Source organism: Hyla sarda, chromosome 8 (assembly GCF_029499605.1).
Source record: "Hyla sarda isolate aHylSar1 chromosome 8, aHylSar1.hap1, whole genome shotgun sequence".
NCBI lineage: Eukaryota > Metazoa > Chordata > Amphibia > Anura > Hylidae > Hyla > Hyla sarda.
The window spans coordinates 191,334,573-191,349,509 of record NC_079196.1 but is presented as its reverse complement, the minus strand read 5'-3'; the positions used below and the strand labels follow the sequence as shown (position 1 = coordinate 191,349,509).

The 14,937-nt window shown below is 39.1% G+C and overlaps 1 protein-coding gene across 1 annotated transcript in view; it reads left to right on the top strand.

Annotated features, from left to right (window-relative positions):
* The window catches only part of ADAP1 (ArfGAP with dual PH domains 1), a 196,060-nt gene extending 182,754 nt beyond the window's left edge, over window positions 1-13,306 (top strand). The window contains exons 8-11 of the mRNA XM_056537023.1: window positions 6,355-6,417; window positions 8,548-8,619; window positions 8,993-9,221; window positions 12,533-13,306. Coding sequence (XP_056392998.1) covers window positions 6,355-6,417; window positions 8,548-8,619; window positions 8,993-9,221; window positions 12,533-12,561 — 393 coding nt within the window. The 3' untranslated portion in view covers window positions 12,562-13,306. The remainder of the gene's footprint in view (window positions 1-6,354; window positions 6,418-8,547; window positions 8,620-8,992; window positions 9,222-12,532) is intronic.
* Window positions 13,307-14,937: the final 1,631 nt, after the last annotated feature.

The following is a 14,937-nucleotide window of genomic DNA, read 5'->3' as shown; positions in this document are numbered from 1 at the left end:
ATTGTAACTTGAGGGACCACTGTACTGTAATGGAGAGCAGCGGGTGGCAATCAAGGGCAAAACTGAGTCCCATATTATCCTATCTCTACAAGGTCAAAATTGAAAAACACTAAGGTACTACGGACCCCAAGGTAATATACCTAGGGTCTTTAGGGTAGGAGGCTGTCTGACATGCAGGATTTCTTTGCGTGGCATGTGTCCATTATTGTGCAGCATTCACTAGAGAGGAAAAACAGCATGAACGTGCCTCATCCACGCACTATGAAATTTTTCTAAAAATTCTTTACATTAACAGCATGTGAGATTCTCCCCATTGAATCCAGAAAGGAAGAAGAAATCTGCACTCAAATCCTAGTTTTGCATATTTTGATGTGGATCCCAGGAGTGGAAAAAAGTATAAAAATAATTGCTATACCCGCGTTTCAATCCTATGGCACTCCTATAGAAATGCTTCCTTGGCCTCCAGCAGTGACTTCTACAGGCTACAGCTGTCATGTGGGCCAACGCCTTATTGCTTTACTTTGGGTGTGTAGAGACTGGTTGGGGGGCACCAGGGGATCAGAAAAGTGAATTTGTACTGTAAACTTTTTATTCAAATTATGCAGTGGATCCACAGACGACATACGATCATATGATCCTCAACAGTTTGATCTGACTGCAAATTTTATCTTTCCCCCTACAGAAAGGAAGTGTGTACCTCCAATATGGTTGCCCCAAGGAAAGTTTTCTGATAAAAATAGTTACAATATTTTTAAACAAAACCAGAATGCACATTAGAGACATTTACAGGAGTCTTTCCCTTTAATAGTTTAGCGTCCGTCAGGGAGAGCTCAGACTGATAACAGGGTCCAGAGTCCAGAGTGTAGTGAACTGTGTAACCAATCCTGGTGTCACCATTGTATAAAGAGTGCTTAAAGTGTACCTGTCAGATCCCTCAAAAATAATAATAATAATAGTAACATGTTACTCAGTACCTAATCCTGACCATTTACATTAAATGTTTATACCTGTCATTGCACAACATGGATAGTGAGTGCCATTTTCACCCATGCTCACATCCCAAAGGCTATGTAGGAATGTGCTAATATATAGTAATGTACTGTAGGTATGTGTGCTAATATATAGTAATGTGTGCTAATATATATAGTGTACTGTATGTATGTGTGCTAATATATATAGTGTACTGTAGGTATGTGTGCTAATATATAGTAATGTACTGTAGGTATGTGTGCTAATATATATAGTGTACTGTAGGTATGTGTGCTAATATATATAGTGTACTGTAGGTATGTGTGCTAATATATAGTAATGTACTGTAGGTATGTGTGCTAATATATAGTAATGTGTGCTAATATATAGTGTACTGTAGGTATGTGTGCTAATATATATAGTGTACTGTAGGTATGTGTGCTAATATATATAGTAATGTGTGCTAATATATATAGTGTACTGTAGGTATGTGTGCTAATATATAGTAATGTACTGTAGGTATGTGTGCTAATATATATAGTAATGTACTGTAGGTATGTGTGCTAATATATAGTAATGTGTGCTAATATATATAGTGTACTGTAGGTATGTGTGCTAATATATATAGTGTACTGTAGGTATGTGTGCTAATATATATAGTGTACTGTAGGTATGTGTGCTAATATATAGTAATGTGTGCTAATATATATAGTGTACTGTAGGTATGTGTGCTAATATATAGTAATGTACTGTAGGTATGTGTGCTAATATATATAGTAATGTACTGTAGGTATGTGTGCTAATATATAGTAATGTGTGCTAATATATAGTAATGTACTGTAGGTATGTGTGCTAATATATATAGTGTACTGTAGGTATGTGTGCTAATATATATAGTGTACTGTAGGTATGTGTGCTAATATATATAGTGTACTGTAGGTATGTGTGCTAATATATATAGTAATGTACTGTAGGTATGTGTGCTAATATATAGTAATGTACTGTAGGTATGTGTGCTAATATATAGTAATGTACTGTAGGTATGTGTGCTAATATATAGTAATGTACTGTAGGTATGTGTGCTAATATATATAGTAATGTGTGCTAATATATATAGTGTACTGTAGGTATGTGTGCTAATATATAGTAATGTACTGTAGGTATGTGTGCTAATATATATAGTAATGTACTGTAGGTATGTGTGCTAATATATAGTAATGTGTGCTAATATATATAGTGTACTGTAGGTATGTGTGCTAATATATATAGTAATGTGTGCTAATATATATATAATGTACTTTAGGTATGTGTGCTAATATATAGTAATGTACTGTAGGTATGTGTGCTAATATATATAGTAATGTACTGTAGGTATGTGTGCTAATATATATATAGTGTACTGTAGGTATGTGTGCTAATATATATAGTGTACTGTAGGTATGTGTGCTAATATATAGTAATGTGTGCTAATATATATAGTGTACTGTAGGTATGTGTGCTAATATATATAGTGTACTGTTGGTATGTGTGCTAATATATAGTAATGTGTGCTAATATATATAGTGTACTGTAGGTATGTGTGCTAATAAATATAGTGTACTGTAGGTATGTGTGCTAATATATATAGTGTACTGTAGGTATGTGTGCTAATATATAGTAATGTGTGCTAATATATATAGTGTACTGTAGGTATGTGTGCTAATATATAGTAATGTGTGCTAACATATATAGTGTACTGTAGGTATGTGTGCTAATATATAGTAATGTACTGTAGGTATGTGTGCTAATATATAGTAATGTACTGTAGGTATGTGTGCTAATATATATATAGTGTACTGTAGGTATGTGTGCTAATATATATAGTGTACTGTAGGTATGTGTGCTAATATATATAGTGTACTGTAGGTATGTGTGCTAATATATATAGTGTACTGTAGGTATGTGTGCTAATATATATAGTGTACTGTAGGTATGTGTGCTAATATATATAGTGTACTGTAGGTATGTGTGCTAATATATATAGTGTACTGTAGGTATGTGTGCTAATATATATAGTGTACTGTAGGTATGTGTGCTAATATATAGTAATGTGTGCTAATATATAGTGTACTGTAGGTATGTGTGCTAATATATAGTAATGTGTGCTAATATATAGTGTACTGTAGGTATGTGTGCTAATATATAGTAATGTGTGCTAAAATATAGTGTAATGTAGGTATGTGTGCTAATATATAGTAATGTACTGTAGGTATGTGTGCTAATATATATAGTGTACTGTAGGTATGTGTGCTAATATATAGTAATGTGTGCTAATATATAGTGTACTGTAGGTATGTGTGCTAATATATATAGTGTACTGTAGGTATGTGTGCTAATATATAGTAATGTGTGCTAATATATAGTGTAATGTAGGTATGTGTGCTAATATATAGTAATGTGTGCTAATATATAGTGTACTGTAGGTATGTGTGCTAATATATAGTAATGTGTGCTAATATATATAGTGTACTGTAGGTATGTGTGCTAATATATAGTAATGTGTGCCAATATATAGTGTAATGTAGGTATGTGTGCTAATATATAGTAATGTGTGCTAATATATATAGTGTACTGTAGGTATGTGTGCTAATATATAGTAATGTGTGCTAATATATAGTGTAATGTAGGTATGTGTGCTAATATATAGTAATGTACTGTAGGTATGTGTGCTAATAAATATAGTAATGTGTGCTAATATATATAGTGTACTGTAGGTATGTGTGCTAATATATATAGTAATGTACTGTAGGTATGTGTGCTAATATATATAGTGTACTGTAGGTATGTGTGCTAATATATAGTAATGTGTGCTAATATATAGTGTAATGTAGGTATGTGTGCTAATATATAGTAATGTGTGCTAATATATAGTGTACTGTAGGTATGTGTGCTAATATATAGTAATGTGTGCTAATATATAGTGTACTGTAGGTATGTGTGCTAATATATAGTAATGTGTGCTAATATATAGTGTACTGTAGGTATGTGTGCTAATATATATAGTGTACTGTAGGTATGTGTGCTAATATATAGTAATGTACTGTAGGTATGTGTGCTAATATATATAGTAATGTACTGTAGGTATGTGTGCTAATATATATAGTGTACTGTAGGTATGTGTGCTAATATATATAGTGTACTGTAGGTATGTGTGCTAATATATATAGTGTACTGTAGGTATGTGTGCTAATATATAGTAATGTGTGCTAATATATAGTGTAATGTAGGTATGTGTGCTAATATATATAGTGTACTGTAGGTATGTGTGCTAATATATATAGTGTACTGTAGGTATGTGTGCTAATATATAGTAATGTGTGCTAATATATAGTGTACTGTAGGTATGTGTGCTAATATATATAGTGTACTGTAGGTATGTGTGCTAATATATATAGTGTACTGTAGGTATGTGTGCTAATATATAGTAATGTGTGCTAATATATAGTGTACTGTAGGTATGTGTGCTAATTTATATAGTGTACTGTAGGTATGTGTGCTAATATATATAGTGTACTGTAGGTATGTGTGCTAATATATAGTAATGTGTGCTAATATATAGTGTACTGTAGGTATGTGTGCTAATATATATAGTGTACTGTAGGTATGTGTACTGTAGGTATGTGTGCTAATATATATAGTGTACTGTAGGTATGTGTGCTAATATATATAGTGTACTGTAGGTATGTGTGCTAATATATATAGTGTACTGTAGGTATGTGTGCTAATATATATAGTGTACTGTAGGTATGTGTGCTAATATATAGTAATGTGTGCTAATATATAGTGTACTGTAGGTATGTGTGCTAATATATATAGTAATGTGTGCTAATATATAGTGTACTGTAGGTATGTGTGCTAATATATATAGTGTACTGTAGGTATGTGTGCTAATATATATAGTGTACTGTAGGTATGTGTGCTAATATATATAGTGTACTGTAGGTATGTGTGCTAATATATATAGTGTACTGTAGGTATGTGTGCTAATATATAGTAATGTGTGCTAATATATAGTGTACTGTAGGTATGTGTGCTAATATATATAGTGTACTGTAGGTATGTGTGCTAATATATATAGTGTACTGTAGGTATGTGTGCTAATATATAGTAATGTGTGCTAATATATAGTGTACTGTAGGTATGTGTGCTAATTTATATAGTGTACTGTAGGTATGTGTGCTAATATATATAGTGTACTGTAGGTATGTGTGCTAATATATAGTAATGTGTGCTAATATATAGTGTACTGTAGGTATGTGTGCTAATATATATAGTGTACTGTAGGTATGTGTACTGTAGGTATGTGTGCTAATATATATAGTGTACTGTAGGTATGTGTGCTAATATATATAGTGTACTGTAGGTATGTGTGCTAATATATATAGTGTACTGTAGGTATGTGTGCTAATATATATAGTGTACTGTAGGTATGTGTGCTAATATATAGTAATGTGTGCTAATATATAGTGTACTGTAGGTATGTGTGCTAATATATATAGTGTACTGTAGGTATGTGTGCTAATATATAGTAATGTGTGCTAATATATAGTGTACTGTAGGTATGTGTGCTAATATATATAGTAATGTGTGCTAATATATAGTGTACTGTAGGTATGTGTGCTAATATATATAGTGTACTGTAGGTATGTGTGCTAATATATATAGTGTACTGTAGGTATGTGTGCTAATATATATAGTGTACTGTAGGTATGTGTGCTAATATATATATAGTATACTGTAGGTATGTGTGCTAATACTGTATATAGTAATGTGTGATAGAGGACCTGTCTGCTCTCCTGACATGTATGTGTTAGTAATGAGTATATATATTGTGTTACTAATAAAACCGCTATTTTGTAGCATATTTTTTTAGAACTCTACATTGTTCAGTTCCTCACGGACATTCCGCCATAGAACATACCCTCTGAGTGGTTCCGGACACAACCTTTAGCAAGGGGATCACTAGCACACAGTTGTCAGTTTAGTTATACATTTCCAGGAAGAATAAAAGAGGAACTGCAGAATACTAATGCTACAGAAATCTTTTCATGGGGAATTCAGGAATTTACTAAAACGGACTTGTCAGAAGGGCACACGTCCTCCATAAAGGGGTATTCTATACACTTCTATAGTAAACCCTAATGTATACCATCCAAACGGAGGGCAAAATATCTATGGATAAGCACATACAGTAAATGGACACCGCAGACGTAGTATGAAAACCGCAATAGAAGTAATAGAAGCATGCAATGTGTGTAAAGCCAATGATATTCTGCAAGTTTATCCGTAATCCCAGACTCTAGGGAGATCTTTATATCTGGGATTTGTTCTGTCTTTTTACTATAGTTGGTGCCAAAGCTGACAAGGAACTTTCTCAAAGAGGGATTTATGGAAAAGACTGGTCCAAAGGTAAGTGTGATGGAATAATCCAATAGAAAGAGTCATCGCATCTGACGAAGAGGATGGAAATCTAAGGCTACGTTCACACTAAGGAATATTCAGGCGGATATTCTAAATGCAGCAGGTGCCACTGAAATTCACTGGCGCTAAGACACCGCAGACCTGCGCTGCCACCAATGCAGTCCGCACGGATTTCCCGGCGTAAGAATAAGCTTGTTCCTTCTTGAAGCGGGTTCCTCCGTGGAATTTTCACAGTGTGAATGGGTCAACGGAAAACCCATTTACACTAATGTTAGATTCATGCAGAAGAATTTCTGTGCGGAGTTCTACATATTTTCCCTAAATCGTGCAGTCATTATTTTGACCGAGCCGATACACACAGGCAATATCTGCATGGACAGTGGAGGGGCCCAATAGTGGTAAGAAGTATAGAAAGGGGTACTACGGTGGAAAACTTTTTTTATTTTTTAATTAACTGGTTCCAGAAAGTTAAAAAAGATTTGTAAATCACTTCTAATAAAAAATCTTAATCCTTCCAGTACTTTTTAGCAGCTGTATGCTACAGAGGAAATTCTTTGATTTTTGAATTTCTTTTTTGTGTTGTCCACAGTGCTCTCTGCTGACACCTCTGTCCGTGTCAGGAACTGTCCAGAGCAGCATAGGTTTGCTATGGGGAATTTCTCCTACTTTGGACAGTTCCTGATTCGGGCATCAGGTGTCAGCAGAGAGAACTGTGGACAACACCCAAAAAAAAATGTTAAATTAAGATTTTCCTCTGTAGCAAACAGCTGCTAAAATGTACTAAAAGGATTAAGATTTTTTTAATAGAAGTAATTTACAAATCTGTTTAACTTTCTGGCACCAGTTCATTAAAAAAAAAAAGTTTTCCACCGGAGTACCCCTTTAACCAGGATATATTACAAATATACATATAATGATATTTTTTACATTGTATAAAAAGTTTTTGCAAATGACAGTGCCCATTTAAAGGGGTACTCTGGTACTTAAAGGGGTATTGCAGGAAAAAACTTTTTTATATATATCAACTGGCTCCAGAAAATTAAACAGATTTGTAAATTACTTCTATTAAAAAATCTTAATCCTTTCAGTACTTATGAGCTTCTGAAGTTAAGGTTGTTCTTTTCTGTCTAAATCCTCTCTGATGACACCTGTCTCGGGAAACGCCCAGTTTAGAAGAGGTTTGCTATGGGGATTTGCTTCTAAACTGGGCGTTTCCCGAGACAGGTGTCATCAGAGAGGATTTAGACAGAAAAGAACACTCTTAACTTCAGAAGCTCATAAGTACTGAAAGGATTAAGATTTTTTAATAGAAGTAATTTACAAATCTGTTTAACTTTCTGGAGCCAGTTGATATATATATATATATATATATATATATATATAAGTTTTTTTCCTGGATAACCCCTTTAAAGGAGTACTCTGTCCCTAGACAACTTATCCCCTATCCAAAAGAACTTTGCTCCGTGCCTGATGACTAGCGATGCGGCCAGACGTCAAGGCGGTGGTATGACATCACGAGGGGGCGTGACCGTGACGTCACAAGCCTCCGGTGCCGCAGCCAGTTCTAAATGGGCGCTGCAGGTAAGATTGTGGGTGGTCCCGGCGGCGGTACCCCGTGATCTTTGGATAGGGGATAAGATGTCTAGGGGCGGAGTACCCTTTAACAACTTATAACTGTGGATAGGGGATAAGTGTCTGATCGTCGGGGTCTGACCAATGGAACACCCCGCGATTTCTGAGCGGGCACCGCACAGAGCTGTGTCGACCACCACACAAAGCAGCGGTCAGCTTGCCCCCTCCATGCTTCTCTATGCAAGAGATGCATGGAGGCGACGTTTCAGCCTCCACTCCGCGCGGTGGTCGACACAACTCCCTGAACTGAACGCTGCCTTCTCAGTGCATGGGGAGAGGCGGGGCACCGGGCAGGAGATCATGGGGGGGGGGGGGGTCCCAGTGGTCGGACCCCTCACGATCAAACATTTATCCTCTAAGTTATGTAACAGAGTACCTCTTTAAGGAAAAAATAGTGCATGAAATGTGACCGTGATGATGGAGATGGCCGCAGTGCCTTGTAATGCTTTATACTGCAGTGTGTGATGCCCATGTCTGTGTTCCCAGCATACAGAAGGCTTTAAAAAGAGATGGTTCACCTTGGATGACAGGAGATTAATGTACTTCAAAGACCCTATGGTAAGGATGTGTTTAATGGAGTGATGAGAGATTGATGGATACAAAACAATCTGGTTCCCAACAGAGATTACACCTGAAATAACCTTCATTACTGTAGTCCAGGCTTTACTTTCTTGTATTCACAGATTTAGACTTATTTTTTATTGCTAAATTAGACGATAGAAAGATAGGCCTGAAAAATCCTGTTCAGCTATAGATATTGTCCCAACCAGGGTGCCTCCAGCTGTTGCAAAACTACAACTCCCAGCATGCCCGGACAGCCTTCGGCTGTCCGGGCATGCTGGGAGTTGTAGTTTTGCAACAGCTGGAGGCACCCTGGTTGGGAAACACCGGTCTGGTCATTGGAAAGGCTTCATTGTGTTGTCCCCTCCAGGATGCCTTCGCCAGAGGAGAAGTGTTCATTGGGAGCACCGAAAATAACTATAAAGTAGAAGAAGGACTTCCTCCCTCCACACAAGGGAATCACTGGCAGTACGGCATCACCATTACTACACCTGACAGGAAGTTCCTGTTTACGTGTGAGAGCGACACTGACCGCACAGATTGGATCTCGGCCTTCCAGAAAGTTCTCAATAAGCCTATGCTTCCCCAGGAGTACGCAGGTGAGACGCACTGTACAGCTGCTAGAGCGATCCGTGTACTTAATGCCAACTGTCTGGTAGTCGAAGGTGATGAAGGGGTTAAAGGGGGTGGAAAATAAATGTTTTCAAATCAACTGGTGCCAGAAAGTTAAACAGATTTGTAAATTACTTCTATTTAAAGATCTTAATCCTTCCAGTACTTATCAGCTGCTGTACACTACAAAGGAAGTTGTGTAGTTCTTTCAAGTCTGACCACAGTGTTCTCTGCTGACACCTCTGTTCATGTCAGGAACTGTCCAGAGCAGGAGAGGTTTGCTATGGGGATTTGCTTCTACTCAGGACAGTTCCTGACACGGACAGAGGTGTCAGCAGAGAGCACTGTAGTCAGACTGGAAAGAACTACACAACTTCCTGTGGTGCATACAGCAGCTGATAAGTACTGGAAGGATTAAAGGGGTACTTCCATGCAGGGAGTGAGAGAAAGACGTTATATTCAGATCCTGCTTATCTTTGTGTAAACACCTTACTGAGACCTAGCCCCCACCCTCCTGCAAGATAAACACACAGATCACAGCCATACCTCCCCTCCCCCTCCCTCTCCCTGTATCCCGACAGAAAAGCCCAGTGAAGATTCTCAGTCACAACTCAGCACATAACGCTGCTCTTTGCCTGCTGCCTGCTGCCATTCAGAGCATAGCATGATTTATTGCTGAGGGGGAAGGATAGTTTAAAAGAAAAGACATGTAGTGTGTGCTGCTGACAACAACACAGCATGCACACAGATAGTAAGAGCAATTGGCTGGCAGCCATTACACATAGCCGCACTGACTGCTGGGAGTTGTAGTCTGGGCTGCAAGCAAGGAAAAAGAATATTAAGGAGACTACAGGGACTACAAGAGCTGCCAAAACCACATAGTTAACTACAGGGGACACAGAACAGGTATTGTGGTGGCTTCGGGGCATTTTTATTTTTCTTAACTACCCCGGAGCACCCTTTATGATTTTTAAATAGAAGTCATTTACAAATCTGTGTAACTGTCTGGTACCAGTTGAATACAAATATTTTTTTTTCCCATGGAGTATCCCTTTAATGGTGAGATTTAAAGGGGTTTTTCAGGACTTGGGTCAGATGGGGCATTGACACTCTTAGCACCCCATAGAGAATGAAGCTGGAAACAGAGGGCATCATACATTACATAGTAGCCATGCTGAGTTACTGCAGCTCAGCTCCCACTAAAGTGAATGGCCACTGCATGATGTGTGGTGCCATCTGCTTCCAGGTAAGGCTACGGGTTTAGGTCCGGTCACAAAAACGGATACGGGTCAAAAATGAGCCGACCGGAGTCACCGTTTGACTCTGATCAGCTCATTAAAGTAAATGGATTTCAGTGCCGGTCCCGCTGGGGTATGGGAGCGCCCGGTTTTCCCCTCCCCCAGGTTTTTGTTTTATATGCCAGCAGCCTGTGGATGATGTTTAAAACAAAGTTCTACACCAAAATAAAGTTTAAGCTTAATAGTTTCCATATTTTTATATAGGTGTTACTATCAAATCTCTTTTTTTCTCTTCACACAATTAAGTTTCATTAAAAAAATTTGTCTACCTGCATCTGCCACTAGAGGGAGCTTACTGTCTAGGAATCATATTTCACAGCTTTCAGTAGTACAGTATTAACATTTGATGTAATACTATGTAACGGTACAGAAGCTCCTTATTCTGCCTCATCAGACCTCGGCATCTAGATGGTTAGATAGTGGGGAGTGACCCTCTCTGTCATCCAATCGTGTTCCCCTTCACCACACAATCGCAGGGTGCTGAGTGGATAAGATGGCAGAGAAAGTCCTAGTTAAAGCCCCTAGGTCTGCCATCTTAGTACCCGCTGCTGAAGGCAGAATTGCTGTTTTTGGTCAGCTTGGCTTTCAAAGAACATTGATTAAACAGCAACTAGAAGCGCATTGTTCCCCCTTAAGGGCACCAATAAAAACTAAAGCTCACCGTGCAAAAAAAATGGAGCCCTTTTAAAGCTCCTTAGATGAAAAAAATTAAAAAGCTATAGTGAACGCTGCCATAGAGATACATGGAGGGGGCGTTTCAACCACGAAAACATGCTGGGGCCGACGCACCTGCTGCATGGGGAGAGTCGCGGCAGAGCCGGGCCCCGTACAGGAGATGTTAAAGGAGATCTGCAGCGGTATATAACTTATCCCCTATCCACAGGAATGGGGGAAAGTGTTTGATCGCGAGGGGGGGGGGGGGGGGTTGTGGTATGCCACTGCTAGGACCCCAAACACTTATCCCCTTTCCTGTGGATAGGGGACAAGTTATATACCACTGCAGATCTCCTTTAACATGCATACCGTGTGTATTGCAGATTAAAGGGGTTATCCAGGAAAAAACTTTTTTTATATATCAATTGGCTCCAGAAAGTTAAACAGATTTGTAAATTACTTCTATTAAAAAATCTTCATCCTTTCAGTACTTCTGATGATCTTCTGAAGTTGAGTTGTTCTTTTCTGTCTAATTGCTCTCTGATGACACGTGTATCGGGAACCGCCCAGTTTAGAAGAAAATCCCCATAGCAAACCTCTTCTACTCTGTGAAGTTCCCGAGACAAGCAGAGATGTCAGCAGAGAGCACTGTTGCCAGACAGAAAACAACAACTCAACTTCAGCAGCTGATAATTATTGAAAGGATTAAGATTTTTTAATAGAAGTAATTTACAAATCTGTTTAACTTTCTGGAGCCAGCTGATATAAAAAAGTTTTTTTCCTGGAATACCCCTTTAAACACCTTCTTCGCCATTTTCAATAGATATCAGTGATTCATTTGTTTGGCCAACACCTCTGTCTCTCCCGATACCCCTTTACACATGAACTCTTAGCTCAGCAGAGCGTCCATATGTACTAAACGGAAAGAGGGGAGTAAGTTACTTCCAGACACCTCTGGCAGCGGCTTTTCTCACCTCACAACAAAAGGATCGGGCAGTTGAGATTGAACCTCAATGTTCAATCCCGCATGAGAGTTGGCAGACCCCTATATACACATTAGACACAAATCGGGAGTGTAGACAACTTTTTTTTTCTAATCTGTATGGGGGTCTTTAGTCATTTAACTTGATGTCTTTACCTTTTATAGTAGACGCTCTAGTCCAGTGGTCTTCAACCTGCGGACCTCCAGATGTTGCAAAACTACAACTCCCAGCATGCCCGGACAGCCAACGGCTGTCCGGGCATGCTGGGAGTTGTAGTTTTGCAACATCTGGAGGTCCGCAGGTTGAAGACCACTGGTCTAGTCCATCTTCAATCACGTGTCTCTCTTTTTTTTTTTTTTCCAGTGGAAGCTCATTTCAAGCATAAACCATAGTGCAAGACGTTTCCCACAACTGTTTACATGAATGCACAAGGTTTACAGCAAAAGGAAAGAGCATCCATAAAGTGACGTGGAAAAGGGGAACAATCCAAATAATTGTGATCATATCAGCACTGACCAGAAGCAGCTCTGCAGTACAGATAGCCAATTTCCACTACAGATGTTCAGTCCAGGACTGAGCATGTCAGCATAATGTCCGTCTTAATGTCTTGTGCCATCCTGTGTGTCCACCAGACTGGAGGAGATGACCCATGGCCATGTCTAGGCTGGTGATTGGGTGAACATTCCTTGATGTCCGTTCCATTCATCACCGTCTTCTATACAGATCATGGAGCTGAACGTTTTTAGTGAAATGTACTGATCTTATCTCCTCAAGCTGGAAATATGTTGAATAGGCCAAGATGAATTCCTAGACTGAGATGGAATACCGATAAAGAAGGACACCCTCCACCATGGCATGAGAACAGGATCGGGAGCGCATGATCTATGCTGGATGCCAAGACTACAGAGGATCGGCAGATTTGCTCTTCATTTAGGCACAATAAGCTTTTTACTCCCATGGCCCATGTTTTATATCAGTTTAGTATCCTGAAGTCCTCTTCCGCATAATGTCCTTTTGGGCCACAATGGTGCTTGGTGGAAACTTTCAAGGAGCCCTGAAGAAGTCATGGCTGCTATGTTTAGAAACTGGTTGAGATCCCAGCCCATAAACCATCACCAACGCTATCTTTAAATGCTATCTTTGTCTTCATGAAATTGAATCATCTTTGATAGACAGGGATACGGACCTAGTGACTGAACGTTTGTTGTGCTGCTGCTGTCATGGATGACTTACAGGATGCCAGGGATACCATGTTTTTTTTTTTAAACTTGCTGATAGGGTTCTACAAAACCTGGCACAAGTTGGCCTTTCTGGGGTCAGAGGCCTGAATACAAGATCTTTTGCAGTGGTCTCAAACTGTGGCCCTCCAGATGTTGCAAAACTACAACTCCCAGCATGCCTGGACAGCCGTTGGCTGTCCGGGCATGCTGGGAGTTGTAGTTTTGCAACATCTGGAGGGCCACAGTTTGAGACCGCTGGTCTAGTGGGAATGTAGAATGTATGCATCCAATCGTGGGTCTGTCAAAGATTGGGACCTTGGTGCATCTCCCAGCAACATACCGTACTATGAAGGGTTAAAGGGGTACTCCGGTGGGAAAAGAAAAATTTAAAATCAACTGGTGCCAGAAAGTTTAACAGATTTGTAAATGACTTCTATTAAAAAAAAAATCTTTACCCTTCCAGTACTTTTTAGCAGCTGTATGCTACAGAGGAAATTCTTTTTCTTTTTGAATTTCTTTTTTTTGTCTTGACCACAGTGCTCTCTGCTGACACCTCTGTCCGTGCCAGGAACTGTCCAGAGCAGCATAGGTTTGCCATGGGGATTTTCTCCTCCTCTGGATAGTTCCTGATACGGGCGTCAGGTGTCAGCAGAGAGCACTGTGGACAAGACAAAAAAAGAAATTCAAAAAAGAAAAGAATTTCCTCTGTAGCATACAGCTGCTAAAAAGTACTGGAAGGGTAAAGATTTTTTTTTTTATTAGAAGTCATTTACAAATCTGTTTAACTTTCTGGTACCAGTTCATTTAAAAAAATAAAATTAAAATTAAAAAGTTTTCCACCGGAGTACCCCTTTGATGTAGCGGGCGATCCAATGGCTGACCATTTTTTGCCAGTGCTCTCCAGCCGCTGCAAAACTACAACTACGGTGGTCAGGGCTGGATGAGAGTTGTAGTTTTTCAGCAGCTGGGGACTCACAGGTTGGGGAACATTGCTCTAAGCCCCCGATTGTGGGGACTTTCAGAATTTTATGCAGGGAACTCAAAGCTTTGTACCAGATATATGGATAGAGAATCTCTCTAAGGGTACGTTCCCACACGGCGTATTTGCTGCTGCGTATTTTATTTTCCCTGTTGAAGTCAATGGGTAGGAAAATACGCAGCACCAAATACGCAGCAAAATACGCCACGTGGGAATGCACCCTTAGGGTGCATTCCCACGTGGCGTATTTTGCTGCGTATTTGGTGCTGCGTATTTTCCTACCCATTGACTTCAACAGAGAAAATAAAATACGCAGCAAATACGCCGTGTGGGAACGTACCCTTAGGGTACGTTCCCACCTGGTGTATTTTGTTGCGTATTTGTTGCGTATTTGCTGCCCTCCTGTACAGTTCTGCCTTACCACCCCCCACACCCACCCCCGCCAATGATTGATCTAAATGTATCAAGCTCAGTCAGCTCCAAATTTAACATTTTGGATAAAAAAAGATCATATTCTTTTTTTTCTTATGTTATTAACATTTAAAGTGAACCTATTCAGAGATTTATTC